The sequence below is a fragment of the Caenorhabditis elegans genome, chromosome I (assembly GCF_000002985.6).
Source record: "Caenorhabditis elegans chromosome I".
Classification (NCBI taxonomy): Eukaryota; Metazoa; Nematoda; class Chromadorea; order Rhabditida; family Rhabditidae; genus Caenorhabditis; species Caenorhabditis elegans.
Genome location: NC_003279.8, coordinates 636,527 through 654,070, shown reverse-complemented (window position 1 = coordinate 654,070; position 17,544 = coordinate 636,527). Strand labels below are relative to the sequence as shown.

At 37.7% G+C, this 17,544-nt stretch overlaps 3 protein-coding genes across 6 annotated transcripts; 1 reads left to right on the top strand and 2 right to left on the bottom strand.

The window, feature by feature from the left end:
* Nucleotides 1-82: 82 nt before the first annotated feature.
* Y65B4A.2 (Peptidase C1A papain C-terminal domain-containing protein) lies at nt 83-15,942 on the bottom strand. Of its 3 annotated transcripts, none has more exons than NM_001306316.3 (7): nt 15,823-15,942; nt 8,504-8,620; nt 5,997-6,264; nt 5,067-5,359; nt 4,323-4,478; nt 1,698-2,063; nt 84-393 (listed from the first exon to the last, which is right to left on the bottom strand). In NM_001306316.3, exons 1-7 carry the CDS (start codon nt 15,860-15,862, stop codon nt 326-328), a joined length of 1,308 nt encoding a protein of 435 aa, NP_001293245.1. In that variant the 5' UTR covers nt 15,863-15,942; the 3' UTR covers nt 84-325. The 3 variants fall into 3 exon arrangements, with proteins under 3 accessions (NP_490763.1, NP_001293245.1, NP_001293246.1); NM_001306317.4 differs by lacking the exon at nt 15,823-15,942 and adding an exon at nt 11,075-11,214 and having other exon boundaries at nt 95-393; NM_058362.5 differs by lacking the exon at nt 15,823-15,942 and having other exon boundaries at nt 83-393.
* Nucleotides 6,829-8,445, top strand: Y65B4A.7 (LIM zinc-binding domain-containing protein; the record flags this gene model as incomplete). Of its 2 annotated transcripts, NM_058363.5 has the most annotated exons (4): nt 6,829-6,950; nt 7,001-7,066; nt 8,087-8,288; nt 8,335-8,445. In NM_058363.5, the coding sequence occupies 4 exons, from the start codon at nt 6,846-6,848 to the stop codon at nt 8,430-8,432; spliced, it is 471 nt and encodes a 156-aa protein (NP_490764.1). The 2 variants fall into 2 exon arrangements, with proteins under 2 accessions (NP_490764.1, NP_001293248.1); NM_001306319.3 differs by lacking the exons at nt 6,829-6,950; nt 7,001-7,066 and having other exon boundaries at nt 8,099-8,288; nt 8,335-8,432.
* A 276-nt stretch (nt 15,943-16,218) lies between the features above and the next one.
* On the bottom strand, nt 16,219-17,267 carry vps-20 (Charged multivesicular body protein 6). Its single transcript, NM_058361.7, has 5 exons — nt 17,061-17,267; nt 16,897-17,006; nt 16,734-16,821; nt 16,365-16,674; nt 16,219-16,307 (listed from the first exon to the last, which is right to left on the bottom strand). The coding sequence occupies exons 1-5, from the start codon at nt 17,133-17,135 to the stop codon at nt 16,264-16,266; spliced, it is 627 nt and encodes a 208-aa protein (NP_490762.1). The 5' UTR covers nt 17,136-17,267; the 3' UTR covers nt 16,219-16,263.
* Between the last annotated feature and the right edge of the window lie 277 nt (nt 17,268-17,544).

Genomic DNA, 17,544 nt, shown 5'->3' with positions numbered 1-17,544 from the left:
ATTTCAAAATATGCGCTCGGTGTTTGCACACAATACACCAAACCTGACGCGCATTGTTTTTTTGTTTTTTTCCATCAATTGAAGACCAGAAAAATGATTTATTTTACACAAATATTGAAAATGTCTATGAGAATGGCAAATTTTAGCATCCAAAAAAAATCTAATTAAAAAAAAACTATGGAATGAGGGAGCTAATAAATGATGGCCGAATAAAAATAAATAATTGATTTTTCTCGGAAATGGGACAAGTTGAGATGCAATCGGGTGGGGATGAAATAGGTGGACAATATTTAACTATTTACAAAAAATTTTTGCCGAATTATAATTAGACGACTGCTGTTTCATACTCTAGACCATATTTTTCCATGTCATCTGTGTTGATTTTGAAGAGTCCTGGAAAAAAAACGGTGATTTTTACGAGTTAATTAGGGCCACGTGGTGTCAGAGTGTCACATTTCGGCCTGAATCACGTTGATCTACAAAAAATGCGGGAGAAGAGGAGACGCAGAGTTCTCAACTGATTTTGCATGGTTAAGAACGTGCTGACGTCACATTTTTTTGGGCGAAAAATTCCCGCGTTTTTGTAGGTCAAACTATAATGGGACAGCCTGGCACTACGTGTTAGAGTGTATTTGGTTCGCGACTTGATGCACCATATTTGACGCGAAAAGTTTGAAAATATATTGAAAATTTCAGAAATGTTCTGAAAAAAATTGCCAGTTTTTTACGCAATACTAATTCTCTGACTTTTTGTCCAAAATTAAAGTTTTGCGCGTCAAATATGGTGTTTTGTAACATGACCGATCGGCTACATCATATTTGACGCGCAAAACTTCCAAATTTGCTCGCAAAATATATTGTAGCCGATCGACCGCAATATGCACTGTATTTGACGTCCAAATTTATTTACGGCAACACAAAATTCTAAGAATGCGTACTGCGCAACATATTTGACGCGCAAAATATCAATATATCTCGTAGCGAAAACTACAGTAATTCTTTAAATGACTACTGTAGCGCTTTTGTCGATTTTTTTTTTCGGGCTCTATTTTTGAAATAATTTATTTTTAGATAGAATACACGTGGTGTCAAAGTGTCTCACTTCGGCGTGATCTACAAAAAATGCGGGAATTTATACGCAGATTTCTCAACAAATTTCGTATGGTTAGGGGCGTGCTGACGTCACATTTTTCTGGGCGAAAAATTCCCGCATTTTTTGTAGATCAAACCGTTATGGGACAGAATGACACACCGTGAGAATACTAAATAAAAATAAGCAAAAAATGAGAAAAAATGGAATATCGCTGTAACTTTTTTTTCGAGCCCGTAAATCGACATAAACGCTGCAGTAGTCATTTGAAAAATTACTGTAGTTTTCGCTACGAGATATTTTGCGCGTCAAATATGTTGCGCAACACGCATTCTTAAAAAGCACTATATTTAACGCGCATCACGGCCCGGGAAGTGGCACCTGTACGCAATTTGTTTACCGTATACCTGGGCTTTTTCTCAAAAACGGCTCGTCCAACATTTTTGTGATGCATATAAAAAATGTCCGAAATCAAATTCTAAATTTTTTGGACCAAGGCGTTTTCCTTAAAACGCGCCCAAACCTGGCTAAACTCAAATTATCAGTGGAGCGCATTTGTATGGATGTACCATTTGCCGGGCCGTGCGCAATTTGCACGAAAACTCACCATTATCACCCCAATGGTTACCAAAACTATTAACAGCCAACCAATAATGTGTTCCATCATCTGATTCTCCCCATCCGATCAATCGAACCACGTGCCAATACACAATTCGATCGTCGAAACCATCAGTTGGATACGGGCGGAACACTCCGCTCGAATAATGAAGGAATTCTTCGGGAACTGGGAACGCCATCGTGGTGGGACCATAAAGTAGAATTTCTTTTTTGATGATGTCACGGTACTCGGTCACGTTCAGCTTCTCGGTTTTCTTATCGTTGAAGTGACCGATGATTGTTGGCACCTTTACTCGTTCCTTTCCATCGGGGGATACTGTCATTGAGCGGGGATACATTGAATAGGCAAAGGTTGCTGCAAAAATTTGAATTGAAATTTGCGCTTAAAATATGGTGTATTGGTCGAAACGAAATTTTGAATTTTAGTTTTGCGCATTAAATAAAAATATATTTTCTTCCGTGAAGTCAATTACAGACACTTGGTGCCAGAGTGTCTCATTGCGGCTTGATCTACGTAGATCTACAAAAAATGCGGCAGAGTTCTCAACTGATTTCGTATGGTTAAGAACGTGCTGACGTCACATGTTTTTGGGCTAAAAATTCCCGCATTTTTTGTAGATCAAACCGCGATGGGGCAGCCATTTCCGAAAAAAAATATCGGAAAAATCGATAATTATCGGAAAAATCGATAATTATCGGAAAAATCGATAATTATCCGAAAAATCGATAATTATCGGAAAAATCGATAATTATCGGGAAAAACGATAATTATCGGAAAAATTGATAATTATCGGAAAAAATTGATAATTATTGGAAAAATTCATGATTTCCGGAAAAAAATCGATAATTACCCGAAAAGTCGATAATTATCGAAAAAAATCGATAATTATCGGAAAAATCGATAACTATCGGAAAAGTCGATTATTATCGGAAAAATCGATAATTATCGGAAAAAATCGATAATTACCGGAAAAATCGATAATTATCGGGAAAATCGATAATTACCCGAAAAGTCGATAATTATCGAAAAAAAATCGATAATTATCGGAAAAATCGATAACTATCGGAAAAGTCGATTATTATCGGAAAAATCGATAATTATCGGAAAAAATCGATAATTACCGGAAAAATCGATAATTATCGGGAAAATCGATAATTATCGGAAAAAATCGATAATTATCCGAAAAATCGATAATTATCGGAAAAATTGATAATTATCGGAAAAAATTGATAATTATTGGAAAAATTCATGATTTCCGGAAAAAAATCGATAATTACCCGAAAAGTCGATAATTATCGAAAAAAATCGATAATTATCGGAAAAATCGATAACTATCGGAAAAGTCGATTATTATCGGAAAAATCGATAATTATCGGAAAAAATCGATAATTACCGGAAAAATCGATAATTATCGGGAAAATCGATAATTACCCGAAAAGTCGATAATTATCGAAAAAAAATCGATAATTATCGGAAAAATCGATAACTATCGGAAAAGTCGATTATTATCGGAAAAATCGATAATTATCGGAAAAAATCGATAATTACCCGAAAAGTCGATAATTATCGAAAAAAATCGATAATTATCGGAAAAATCGATAACTATCGGAAAAGTCGATTATTATCGGAAAAATCGATAATTATCGGAAAAAATCGATAATTACCGGAAAAATCGATAATTATCGGGAAAATCGATAATTACCCGAAAAGTCGATAATTATCGAAAAAAAATCGATAATTATCGGAAAAATCGATAACTATCGGAAAAGTCGATTATTATCGGAAAAATCGATAATTATCGGAAAAAATCGATAATTACCGGAAAAATCGATAATTATCGGGAAAATCGATAATTATCGGAAAAAATCGATAATTATCCGAAAAATCGATAATTATCGGAAAAATTGATAATTATCGGAAAAAATTGATAATTATTGGAAAAATTCATGATTTCCGGAAAAAAATCGATAATTACCCGAAAAGTCGATAATTATCGAAAAAAATCGATAATTATCGGAAAAATCGATAACTATCGGAAAAGTCGATTATTATCGGAAAAATCGATAATTATCGGAAAAAATCGATAATTACCGGAAAAATCGATAATTATCGGGAAAATCGATAATTACCCGAAAAGTCGATAATTATCGAAAAAAAATCGATAATTATCGGAAAAATCGATAACTATCGGAAAAGTCGATTATTATCGGAAAAATCGATAATTATCGGAAAAAATCGATAATTACCGGAAAAATCGATAATTATCGGGAAAATCGATAATTATCGGAAAAAATCGATAATTATCCGAAAAATCGATAATTATCGGAAAAAATCGATAATTACCGGAAAATCGATAATTATCGGAAAAAATCGATAATTATCCGAAAAATCGATAATTATCGGAAAAATCAATAATTTCCGAATAAATCGATCATTAACGGAAAAAATCGATAATTTTCGAAAAAATTGTCAATTTCCGAAAAAATCGATATTTTCCGAGAAAAAAATTGATAATTATTTACCGGAAAAAATCGATAATTTCCAAAAAGTTTGCCATTTTTGAATAGATCCCAGAAATTTTTCTCTATTTTTCTAAAAAAAAATATCTCTAACCAAAATGTTTATCCTCCTCATATTTCTGCTGGTAATAGATATTCTGACACCTCTTCATACATGTTCGCTTCTCCTCGGCCTCAAAGAACGTGGCCGGCGAGCACGGGACTCCACACGACAGGTCAAACGAGTAGGGACGGCAACCGTCACGGCCACCTGGAAATAGAGATGGCCTAGGTTTTCGAAAAACTCTTCCACGGGCTTAGAAGAATCGTTATTGTTTGGAAAAATCGATAATTTGCAAAAAATCGATAATTTGCAAAAAATCGATAAATTGCAAAAAAAAAATCGATAAATTGCAAAAGTTGATAATTTCTAGAAAATTCGTTCAAATTTTTGGGGAAAGCTTATTTTCAAAAAAGTCGATAATTTGCAGGGAAAATCGATAAATTTCAAAAAATCGATAAATTGCAAAAATCGATACTTTTGAGAAAAAAGTCGATAATTTTTTTTAGAAAAATCGAAAATTTTCTAGAAAAATCGTTAATTTTCTAGAAAAATCAATAATTTTCTAGAAAAATCGATAATTTTCTAGAAAAATCGATAGTTTGCGGGAAAAATCGATAGCTTGCAAAAATCGATAAATTGCAAAAATCTTCTAGAAAATTCGTTCAAAATTTGGAACAAGTTAATTTTCAGAAAAATCGATAATTTTTTTTAGAAATTATTACAAATTGCGTGATATAAAATTCAATCACATTGTAGATCAAAGGTTCCTAGGCCACCTATGACGTCACCGCTTACCTGTAACAAGTCCCTGATTAACCCAATAGGTCAAGGCCTTCAGTGGATCTCCGCCGTAACAATTTCCGCACACCGAGCAGCATCCAATAATATCCTCCTCGGACAAAAGTGACTTAAAAGTTCCATTCGAGTGAATACAGGCACGGTCGGAGGCGACACCGGCGGCGGCGACCGCGAAGCAACTCCCGCATCCTCCCTGATTTGGAACATTCGAGATTGACGGGCAATTCGGCCATTTCTGACGAGCGTCGAAGTTTTTCGGAACATCGGAGCTGTTAAAGTTCTCAAGTTCACTGCAAAATTGCAATTTTTGGGATGATGCACCATGTTTTGTCGAAATAATTCAGAACCCAATGCACCAGATCTTACGCGCAAAATTTCAAATTTTTAGGTTTTGAACGCAGCCCGGCAAAGGGTACATAAGTGTAAATGCGCTCTACCGAACCGTGTGGAAGTCATCATTCACGCGCCTCTGGCTTCACTCATATTTTGAAATGGAAGATTTTGCCGAACTAGGCCACTTGAGCTCGGCCACGGCCGGGGTAGATTTACGGCGCGTTGCGGCCGGGGTAGATTTACGGCGCGTAGCTCGGCTTTAAGGCCGGAAGCCCGTGGAGTTTACGAAGCATCAGATATTAAGCGCAAAATTCTTTCCTGGTGTTTTACGAACATTTTGCTGTCTTTTTAAAATTGTACCCAAAACTTTTTAAAACTTCTGGAAAAATCCAATTATTCAGAAGTTTTGTTTAAAAAATCGATAATTTTTAAAAGGAAAATATAGATTTTTCTCGAAATTTGGTAATTTCTGCATTTGCGTGTAAAATATGATGCATTGCAGGACTATCGTATGCATCACAGCTTACGCGCTAAACTACATGCGGCGAGAGCGCGGAGCATCGTTGTTTCCCGCTCAAATTTGAGTTAACTCACTCCAAATGCCGCTTCATCGCATCAGACTCGAAAAATTTTCGAATTTGTTCCACGTATTCCTCGACCGCCGTCTGATTTCTCGTATATTTGAATCCGTAAGATCGATTTTTGACACCAAACTTATTGAATTTGGCTTTCCACGTGGTCTCCGGCGAGTCATTGACTTGACGAACGAGTTTTCGCAAATATTCATCATTATCCCGTTTATCATTTGCATCTGTCACATATCGACGGTAGAGGTAGAAGCTACCGTATACCAGACCGAGAACTGAAAATTCAAAAAATTTGGGTCTCGCCGCGAAAAAACGTGGCGAAGTTTGCACATGGTGCATCGACAGCAAAAATCGATAATCTCTTGAGAAAATCGATAAATCATGACAAAAATCAATAAACGTTGATTTTTCAAATAATAAATTTGGATAAAAATCGATAAGTCTTTTAAAAAATCGATAAGATCGAGGGAAAATCGATAAATTTCAACTACCGATTTTTTTAAATTGCGCGTTTGATTATACACGGATTTATGGCTTCCCTCATATGGAAGAGTTTGCCGAACTAGGCCATTTTGGCTCGGCCATATCTGGGGTAAATTTACGGCGCGTTGCGTGTCGCGTCGCGGCTCGATTTTAGTTGTAAAACTAAATGTATTTATCCGTGTGGAGTGCACGACTTTCCCACGTGTTGTCCGGAAGGCGATTGTCAATGGAGCGCGAAAAGTTCAATGAGGAAGACCAGAACCCCGTGATTATAAAATCAATAAAATTTTGAAAAATCAATACGTTTTCCCACGTTTCTCTTCAATTTTCTCCTTTTTAAATTTTTAAATTAATCATTTCAAAAATTCGAAAAATGTTGTTCTCGTCGAACAATAAACGTCTCCAAAAGATTGTTCTTCCATATAATATCCATTGCAAAGGCTGCACAACAACGCTGACTCGTCAAGAAGCTCAAACTGTGAGCACATTTTTGGAAATATATTCAATTGAAAATATCGATTTTTGCAGGGAAAAGTGATCAAAATTCAAGACGAGATGTATCATATTTCATGCCTGAAATGCTCGGTTTGTCAGGTAAAACATTGCAATAATCGATAATTTTAGCGAAAATCGAAAAATTCGATAAATTCTTAGTGAAAATCGATATTTTCTGATTCGCTAAAATTCGATAAATTTTTAATCAATTCATTCGATAAATTCTTACAAAAAGCGATAATTTATTTTTGCGAAATTTAATAATTTTTTTTCAAAATTAATTTTATAACATGTGACACACGTTTCTGGCTTCCCTCATATTTTGAAATGTAAGAATTTGCCGAATTAAGCCATTTTGACTCGGCCACGGCCGGAGTAGATTTACGGCGCGTTGCGTGTCGCGTCGCGGCTCGGTTTTCATTTTAAGTTGTCCGTGTGGAGTACACACACACACACTCCCCTGCTTTAAGGCGATTGTCAATGGAGCGCGAAAAATGCAATAAGGAAGGCCAGAAGCCTATGTAATTTGTTTTTGCAAAAAGCATTCCTCATTGAATTTTTCGCGCTCCATTGACAATCGCCCGCCGGACAACGCGCGGGAAAGTCGTGCACTCCACACGGACACGGGGTTCTGGCCTTCCTAATTAAATTTTTGCGCTCCACTGACAATTGCCTGCCGGACAGCGCGTGGAAAAGTGTTGTGTACGCCACACGGACAAATACAGCAGTTTTACAATTGAAAACGAGCCGCGACGCGACACGCAACGCGCCGTAAATCTACACAAAATCTCTCCGACCCAAAATGGCCTAGTTCGGCAAACTCTGCCATTTCGATTTATGAGGGAAGCCAGAATTCCATGCACGGACAAATACATTTAGTTTTACTACAAAAACCGAGCCGCGACGCGACACGCAACGCACCGTAAATCTACCCCAGATATGGCCGAGCCAAAATGGCCTAGTTTGGCAAACTCTTCCATTTCAATTTATGAGGAAGACAGAAATCCGTGAAAATCAATAATGTTTTTTTTTTTTTGCGAAATAAATATGTCGATTATTGATTTTTCCTTATTTCATTAAATTCCGTCAAAAAATCAATAAATTTCTCCAAAATTCCAGACAGTCATTGGCATGACTCCGTGTTATCCAATGCCCGCGCCGTACGGTAACGCGCTCCGTTGCGCGGACTGTCACCGGGCGGCCAAGTCACCAAAATGCCACGCGTGCAAATTGCCGACTTTTGAGAGATGCGTGTCGGCGTTCAATGTCCACTGGCATATGGCATGTTTCAAGTGTAAAGCGTGTCGCCACCCGATTAAAGGTCAGTGTATGCAAATGTGCTCCACCGAACGAAACCTATTTTTCAGGTCAAGAGTACGTGGTTCACCAGGGATGTGCCTACGATGAGGATTGCTATCACCATACCATTCAGAAAATCGATATGGAAAATGATCCGGCGAAATAAATTTTGCAATTTTCAATATTTCGATTATCGATTTTTTTCTTGGTCTCGGAGTGTCGTAGTTTTTTACTTACCTGCCAACAAGAGTAATATCACGCTAGCAATTGTGGCGGCGACCTGCGCCAGCCGTTTCCGCCGACTTCTCGTCTCAAATGTGGTCCGTGTCTGCTCTTTGTCGGTTGGGTACATTTCTGCAAAAAAGGTGCCATTAAGTGGGCGGAGTTTAACAGTCTAACTTTGCCGAGTGTCGTAGTTACAGTTTAGGTGCCGAACCAGAAAAATTGAAAATTAAACAAGAGACTACACGGGCTAAGATTATCAATAGGGCGCTTTGCAATTTGATCTACAAAAAATGCGGGAATTTTTGCCCCCAGAAAAACGTGACGCCAGCACACTCTTAACCATGCAAAATCAGTTGAAAAGTCTGCACCTCTTCTCCCGCATTTCTCGGAGATCAAACCAAAATGGGACACTTTGACACCACGTGCACGCAGACTACACGGGCGAGGATTATCAATAGGGCGCGTTTGCAAACTTATATTCAAAATTATTGTGGTGATTATGCTTTTGCACATACGGCGTAAAATGAGGAAATCCTCTGAGCAGAAGGACAATATCAATGGCAAAACAAACAAAATTTGACACATTTTTGCTTCTCCCCCCTGTCCCCGCCCGGAACAAAATACGCCTTAGCAGCAGCACAAATGTGCACACGAAAACATGAGCACAAACACCGGAACACTGCGCGGCTGACCAATTGACCAGAGACAAAAAGCTCAACGTTCAAAATTTTTGAGTGAAATTTCGATATTTAACAAGAGGACACCCCATTACGGTATGATCTACAAAATATGCGGGAATTTTTTGCCCAAAAACATGTGACGGCAGCACGTGCGTAACCAAGCGAAATCAGTTGAGAACTCTGCGTCTCTTCTCCCGCATTTTTTGTAGATCAACGTATTCAAGCCAAAATGAGACACTCTGATACCACGTGAGAGGAGAAGGGCATGGGAAACCTAGATGGAAGAGAAGTGACGTCACATGGTGGCCTAGGAAATCAAAGTGCGGTAGGTGGAAGAGAAGTGACGTCATTTGACCTAGTGGTCGAGCATGGAAGAGGGATGGCGTCACCTGGCCTAGGAAATTTGACGGCCAAGCCTAGATTAGAGGGCCTAGAAATGCTCATTCCAAGGCTTGGAAGAGGTGTGACGTCACTGATGACCTAAGAATTTTAGTGGCCAATTCGGGTATGAAATGGCGTCATTAACATCGATGGCCTAGAATATTTCTCGGCCAAACTTACCAGTGGTCTTGGAATTTTTGGGACTAGGAATGGAAGAGGAATGACGCAAACACATGTCCTAGAATATTTCTCGGTCCAGTATGGTGAAGAAATGACGCAACTGATATTGATGGCCTAGAAAATTTGGCGGCCACGCTTTTTAGTTACTGTTTGTCATAAGTTACAATCTCAACAAACTTAAAAAGAATTGCCAAAAATTTTCAAAAAGTGAAAAAGATCGAAAATCTCAGCATAATTACAGTAGGGATTAAGCATGAGACGCAAGAAACGGCAAACTACGGACAGAATTTTATGAAAGTTTTTGGCGGCTTTTTCATGTTGTTCAGTTGCGATTTTTTTTGGACAAATAAAAACTCGCTAAATTTCGAGATAATCGTAGAAGTAGGGCTTGCATGTAGGCATTGCCTGCCTGACATTAAGGCGGCCTGCCTCTTGCCCAGCGTGAGGCCGGCAGGTTTCAGGCAACCACGCCTGCCTACCTATCAACTGAAACAATGATCAACGGTCGAATCTGGTGGTCTGATTTGATACCTCTTTGTGCAACAAAAGAATTTATTCAATAAATATTTTGAAACGTTTTTAAAATTTGCACAGATTTGTTGGAGCACTTTCAAGAAATACAGAACAAATTTTCTGGAAGAGTTTTTCAAATTTCTAGGCCACGAGGCACCTCTAGATGGCCTAGAAATGTCAAAATCTGGTTTTTATGTATTTTTGAAAGGGGAAGAAATATTTGTTGGTTGTACGGTCCCAAAAGTCTGTTCTGGCTACGTGGCCGCGAAAAGAGAAAACTAGGCCATCAATTTTTTCCGCGGCCACGTCATAACTTTGCTCAAATCATCTTCATTTACTATAATTTTTGCGGGGAATTTCAAAAAATTATCAGAAAAAGTTTTGCCGGGAATTCAAATTTTCTTAGAAAATGTTTTGGCAGGAATTCAAACTTTCTGAAAAAAATATTTTCAAATTTTCTCACTGAAAATATGTTCTTCCAATTTTCTCAGGAAAAAATGGTTGGCGGGAATTTAAATTTTATCAGAAAAAGTTTTGGCGGAAATTCAAATTTTCTGAGAATATGTTTTGGCGGGGATTCCAATAATCCTGCTATTAGAAAATACTTTAGCGCGAGTTCGAAATTTTTTCAAAAAAAATCTTGGCGGGAATTCAAATTTGCTTAGAAAATTTTTTCACATTTTCTGAAAAAAAAGGAAAAATGGTTGGCGGAAATTCAAAATTTTCAAAAAAATGCTTGGCGGGAATTCAAATCAAAATTTCTCAGAAATTTACTATATTTTTGAAAAATTTATTAAAAAACACACATTTTCCACAAGTTCGAACTCACTTTTTGGCATCTCATTTGAATTTATGTCTACATAGTTCATTGTATTTTTAATATGAAAAAATAATAGTAGTAGTGGCATTAACCTAATAAATAAAAAAGAATAGCTGGAATGATGATTAATCTCGTTTCAAGCTATCAGTGAAAGTGATACGGAGAAAGTGTACGTGTATGTGTGTGTAAATCGGAAACAAGCTGATAATGTGACGTCATAGCGTCATAGATCTGGCCGTGGAAAAAAATTGGTGGCCGAGTTTTCTCTTTTCGCGACCACATAGCCAGAACAGACTTTTTGGGGGCGACAGCCAACTTGTTTCTAATTGTTTCTTTCACTTTCAAAGTTACATTTAAAAAACAGATTTTAGCATTTCTAGGCCATCTGCACGTACACGTAGTGTCAGGCTGTCCCATTACGGTTTGATCTACAAAAAATGCGGGCATTTTTTGCCCAAAAAATGTGACGTCATCACGTTTTTAACCATGTAAAATCAGGTGAGAACTCTGCGTCTCGTCTCCCGCATTTTTTGTAGATCCACGTAGATCAAACCGAAATGAGACACTCTGACACCACGTGCATCTAGAGGTGGCCTAGAAATTTTAAAAACTCTTCCACAAAATTTACATATAACAAAAAAATAGCTTGTAAAATTGGTATTTTGGCAAAAAATCTGATAAAAGTACATGTTAATGTGATCTAAATATTTCTTTTCCAAAAAAAACCACGTGGCCTAGAATTTCTGAAAACTCTTCCACTAAACAAATATTATCCAAAATCGGGGAAAATTAGAGAAAACAAGTTTCCTAGACCATCAGGAAAAAATCACGTGGCCTAGAAATGTAAAAAACTCTTCCACTTACGAAAATTCAAGTAAAAACCTGATTCTTCCAACAGAAAATTTTCTAGGCCACCAGGAAAAGCCATGTGGCCTAGAAATCTGGAAAACTCTTCCATTCTAAAAAAATGATCTGAATGTTCAAAAATTTCTTTTTGTGGACAAGATTTTCGGGGAATATTTAAGTGAAAAAAGAAAATTTGAACAAAATTTTCAGATAAGCAGGAAAAAGCACATGGCCTAGAAATTTAGGAAACTCTTCCACTTACAAAAATTCAAGTAAAAACCGATTTTTTTCAACAAAAATGAACGTTTTGACCTTGAAGTTTTAAGCGTTTTTCTGGGCCACCAAGGAAAGTTGCGAGGCCTAGAAATCTGAAAAAACTCTTCCACGTAGTGTGTAGTTAGAGAGGGAAGTTAGTGTTCCTCCAAATGAGCAAAACACCCAAATTAGCCAACAAAGAGCACATTGGCTCATCGGTTGAACGGTAAAAGGGGGTCCTGTTCATTCGTCTAATCGGTACGGTAAATAACATGGAAAAGAATTGGAGCAGCAGTAGAGGGCTGAAGCCGCACGGAAGATAATACAAAGAACAGGAATATATAGATTTTGAAACAGAGAGAACTGTTCATTTTCCCCCTATTTGTTTTTGGTTTCGGCTGCTCTCTGGAGACGGTGGTGGCTCAGGGAGGGCTCAAGTACTTGACGCCTTTTTGGAACCACTTGAGTGATGCTCATGACATATCAATTCAAAAAAAAGTCAATCCAAAAATTGCGTGTCAAATATGGCGTTTTTTGGTACTATGCATTCGCAAGTTTTGAAAAAAGTTTCAAAAAAAAAATAATTTATTGAACTTTAGGCGGGAATATCTATGTTATTTGCATTTTTATTGATTTTTCGGAAATTGGATAAGGCTTAGACTCAGGATTAGGCTTCACGTGGTGTCAGAGTGTCCCATTTAGGCTTGATCTACGTAGACCTACAAAAAATGCGGGAGAAGAGACGCAGAGTTCTCAACTGATTTCGCATGGTTAAGAAAGCGCTGACGTCAAATTTTTTGGGCAAAAAATTTCGCGCATTTTTTGTAGATCAAACCGTTATGGGTCAGCCTGGCACCATGTGGGCTTGGGATCAGGCTTAGGCTTAGGCTTAGGTTTAGACTTAGGCTCACGCTTAGGCTCACGCTTATTCTCAGGCTGAGGCATAGGCTCAGGCTTAGGCTTAGACCTAGTCTTAGGCTTAGGCTTAGGCTTACACATCGTCTTCTTTTTTCACTTTTTTCAGTGGAAATTTGAATTTTTTCAACAAAATCTGCTACAATTTTCCTAGAAATTTAAGGAAAAACAGAAAAATTTTGATTTTCTCTGAAAAATGTTAATTTTCCGGAAGTTAAACAATTTTTTCAACAATTCCCCATGAAAACGGAGTTTGCGCGTCAAATTCGATGTATTGATATCGGTACAGTCCGGATACATCAGATTTGACGCGCAAAAATTTGTTCTCAGCGAAATTTTCATGTGTACGTGGTGTTAGAGAGTCCCATCACGGTGTGATCTACAAAAATGCGGGAAACGAGACGCAGATTTTTCAACTATTGTCACAAGGTTAAGAACGTGCTGACGTCACACTTTTATTGTAGATCAAACCGTGATGGGACTCTCTGACACCAAGTGTATGTGGAAAGTTACAGCCTAATAACGAGAAAAACATGGAAAAACAGAGAGAAAAACTCATCACTCATTTTTCAAATAAAAATGAATTTTGCTCTGGCTCCGGCGCTCCAAAAGTCCTTCCGCTAATAGCATCGGTAATTGAGAGTTCTGAGCAACAGACAAAATTGACTCATTACTGGGGAACTAAAAAAAACCGCCACGAGCAGCGAAAGTTAGTGATGAGTTATATGAAAAGTGCTGTCAGTTCTCGAAAGAGTTGACGAGGAAACACAAGCTCTGTTGAAGCCCTCCCCGTCATCTTTTTGTCGGTGAACAGCTGTTGTCAGGCAAGCACACGAGGTTTTTCTAGTTTTTCCAGGGATGTTTGAGGGGGCAAATCTTGTAATTTTTAAATGTTAACACGGGGTGCTGGCCTTCCATATTGAATTTTTCGCGCTCCATTGACAATCGCCCGCCGGACAACGCGTGTACTCCACACGGACAAATGCATTTAGTTTCACAACTAAAATCGAGCCGTGACGCGACACGCAACGCGCCGTAAATCTACCCCAGATATGGCCTAGTTCGGCAAACTCTTCCATCTCAATATATGAGAAAAGCCAGAAATCCGTGAATGTTCGCTATACATTGAATTTTACGCGCAAATTTGGGTTTCAGCGTTTTTTAATCCATAGTATTTTGCGAAACTGTGAGATTCCGGGAAAAATCTCTATTTCATTGAAATTTTAGCTTCTTTTTCACATTTCTTTGTAAAAATACACGAATTTCTGGCTTCCCTCATAAATTGAAATGGAAGAATTTGCCGAACTAGGCCATTTTGGCTCGGTCATATCTGGTGTAGATTTACGGCGCGTTGCGTGTCGCGTCGCGGCTCGATTTTAGTTGTAAAACTAAATGTACTTGTCCGTGTGGAGTACACGGCTTTCCCAGTCCGGCAGGCGATTGTCAATGGAGCGCGAAAATTCAAAGAGGAAGACCAGAACCGATTTTAGAGGAAGACCAGAACCGATCAGAACGTGATTTTTTCGTAAAAATTAGTTCAAAACTCGCTCATTCAGTTTAATTTTGGCGAGTACGGTGGAATTAAAGGCGCACAAGGCGTTTTATAAAAGTGGCTTCGAAGCGAAATCATCGCTTTTTGTGCAAAACATTTTAAAAACCATGTTTATCTGGATTTTAATATTTTTAGAGGTATTCTGCACAAAGTAATATGCAAAAATTAATAAATTCTATTTAATAGTTTTTCAAACTTCCAAACTTCCAGAAGCGGGTACGGTAGAATTAAAGGCGCATACGAAATACGGTATAAAACTGGTTCCGCGGCGAATACCTGGTGTCAGAATGTCCCATTTTGGTTTGATCTACGTAGATCTACAAAAAATGCGGGAGTTGAGACGCAGAGTTCTCATCTGATTTCGCATGGTTAAGAACGCACTGACGTCACATTATTTGGGCCAAAAAAAATCCCGCATTTTTTGTAGATCAAACCGTAATGGGACAGCCTGGCAGCAAAAATTGAAATTCCATATGGAACTAAATATTTATTTTGTCACTTTAAATTTAGTATGCGCCTTTAAAGCTACCGTATCTACCAGACAAATTTCAATTTTGCTCCACATTAAAACAAATAGATGAAAATCTGAAAAAGATCTTTGAAAAAGCCACAGAAAAATTAATGAGAAAAAAAGGAGAATTTTATAAAATGAGGTAAACAAAAAAAGAAGAAATAAATTGAGATCCACACATGTGGAAAAAAAAACGAAAAATATTTGTTTAATTTTTTTCCAGAAGCCCCGCGTCCCGCATAGCAATTGGCTCATGAAATACCGAATGAACGAGTTGCTCACTCGATTGCTCTAATGAGTCACCTAGAAAACTGGAAAGATCAAGCTTACGCATGCACACGTCATTACGGAAATGAGGAGCACAAACGTGCGATAGATTGTTTGGAAGCAATCAAAATATTTGATGAGGCTTCTGGCTCCGAGACAGCTCCGACGCGTTCCGATTTGATTGCTCAAGCTAGGGTTAGAAAAGCGGGGGAGCCTCGTTGGGTTTGAACTTGTGGACTTCTGAGTGATGTTCAGCGCCTTAACCCACTAGGCCATGCGTGCAAGGAGGAATGCGTCAACTAACGTCGTGAATGAGCTTGAATGAGCTAGACGCCTTTAATTATAAAAAGGGAATAAGTATAATAAAATTTAATAGAAACCAAAGTTTTTTTTTCCAATTTTTTAACTTACCATCATGCTCGTCATTGTCCAGAGCTACACGTCGACGCATCTGCAAAGAAGAACCCTTCAGAATTTGCAAAGAAAAGCCTGGGAACACAAAATTTGTTGGTTTCCAACAAAGAATAGCCTAAAAAGTCAATAAATTGTCTCTTTATTTGTCTATGTCTCTCATTTTCTGACCGTTCTATCTCTATTTGAACAGTCTATAGCCGCTTGAATAGCATCCGAAAAAAGCGAAAAAAAGTTTGAAAAACCGCAATTTTCCAAAACTGTGCGATTTTTCGTCGTGGTGATTGCGTCACTGGCATTTTATTTTACGCGCAAAATGAGATTTTTTGTTACAGCGTTATTTAAACGAATTTTTCGTTCAGAACAACGCCAGTAAGACAAAATTGTATAAAAAATATAATAATATAATGAATTTATTTTATTCACAGTAACAAGCAATATTTAGGCTTCCAGAGCAATCTTCTCGCGACGTGGCTTCTCTTTTTCTGAAAAAAAATTATTTATTTAGGGAAAATTTAGGAATTTTCTCGGCAAATCTCAACCTTTTTGCCGTTCCCGCTCTGCTTCAGGCAGCTCATGGCTCGGAGCCTCTGGAAGTTGAACTGTGCCCCATTCCGCCGCCAACAGATCCTCCAATTCCTTCTCAACGTCCGAGACATCCGTGTTGGAAAGCTGGCCGGACAGCATATTCGAGATTTCTTCCTGATATTCCGCCGCCTCTTTGGTTTCTTCCATAATCCTGTCGATTTCATCGATATCGAATAGTTGATTCATCTTTTTCAGCGCTTCATTTCCCTGTCGAAGGCCATCGGTTACTCGCTGTTGAACTTCTGCGAATTCTAGGTCATTTACCTGGAAATTTATTGATTTTTTTGCTGGAAAATTTTTATTTTTTTCTGATTTTTCAATACCATTTGCTCGATTTTGCTAAGATGGTTCAAGGTTTGATCGATAATCTTCTCTTGGTAGCGTTTCTTCTTCAGAAGCAGTAAAGCACGGCTGAAATTAGTTAAAAATTTATATATATATTTTTTTTTTTTAATAAAAAAAACTGAATTTTCTGAAATTTCTTACTCTTTCCGGCCATCCTTTATAAGCTGCTTTGCCAATTGTCGTTCCTTCTCCAAACAATTCTCTTTTCGCTTGATCATTTGCTTCATTTTGTCCCGTTGTGTTTTGAGCGCCTGGAATTACCAAAAAAATAATAATTTCCATGTGAAAAACCTCATTAAACAAACCAAAATCGCATTATCCTGATCGGAAACCGGCGCCGATTTTGGTGATTTCTCTTTTTTCGAGAAAATTCCACCCATTTTCTATGGAAAATTGTGATTTAAGGGTAAATTTAACAGGAAAAACAGTCGGAAACCATGTGTCATCGATCAATAATCGTGCTCTCCGTAAATCGTGCGCGGCCGTGGACTAGGAGGGGAACGCTAGGCCACGGCCATGTTTTTCGAATTTCGAATTTTAGTTTCGAATCGAATCCTACGAATTATGAGCGAAAATAGCCGATAAATCACCATTTTTCTTGATTTTTTCGATGTAAATTCGTTTATTTTGTAAATTTCCACCTGAAAATGCTGAATTTCTCTGCAAAAATGCTCGAAAAACAGGGTATTTTCGAAAACATTCGAAATCTTGCTCTTTTACTAGTTTTTTATCGATTTTACAGGTTTTTCTTAATTTTTTCGATGTAAATTCACTTATTTTGTTAATTTC

Bases quoted from the DNA above. Each gene is read 5' to 3' on its own strand.
- Y65B4A.2 (NM_001306317.4), bottom strand. From the start codon at position 11,153: ATGCCACTACTACTATTATTTTTTCATATTAAAAATACAATGAACTAT. The intron at 5,360-5,996 runs GTGAGTTAACTC...GCAATTTTGCAG, and splicing joins GCGATGAAGCGGCATTTGGA to TGAACTTGAGAACTTTAACA. The intron at 2,064-4,322 runs GTTAGAGATATT...AAATTTTTGCAG, and splicing joins TGAGGAGGATAAACATTTTG to CAACCTTTGCCTATTCAATG.
- vps-20 (NM_058361.7), bottom strand. From the start codon at position 17,135: ATGGGTGGAATTTTCTCGAAAAAAGAGAAATCACCAAAATCGGCGCCG. The intron at 16,822-16,896 runs GTAAGAAATTTC...AACTAATTTCAG, and splicing joins ATAAAGGATGGCCGGAAAGA to CCGTGCTTTACTGCTTCTGA. The intron at 16,675-16,733 runs GTATTGAAAAAT...ATAAATTTCCAG, and splicing joins TTAGCAAAATCGAGCAAATG to GTAAATGACCTAGAATTCGC.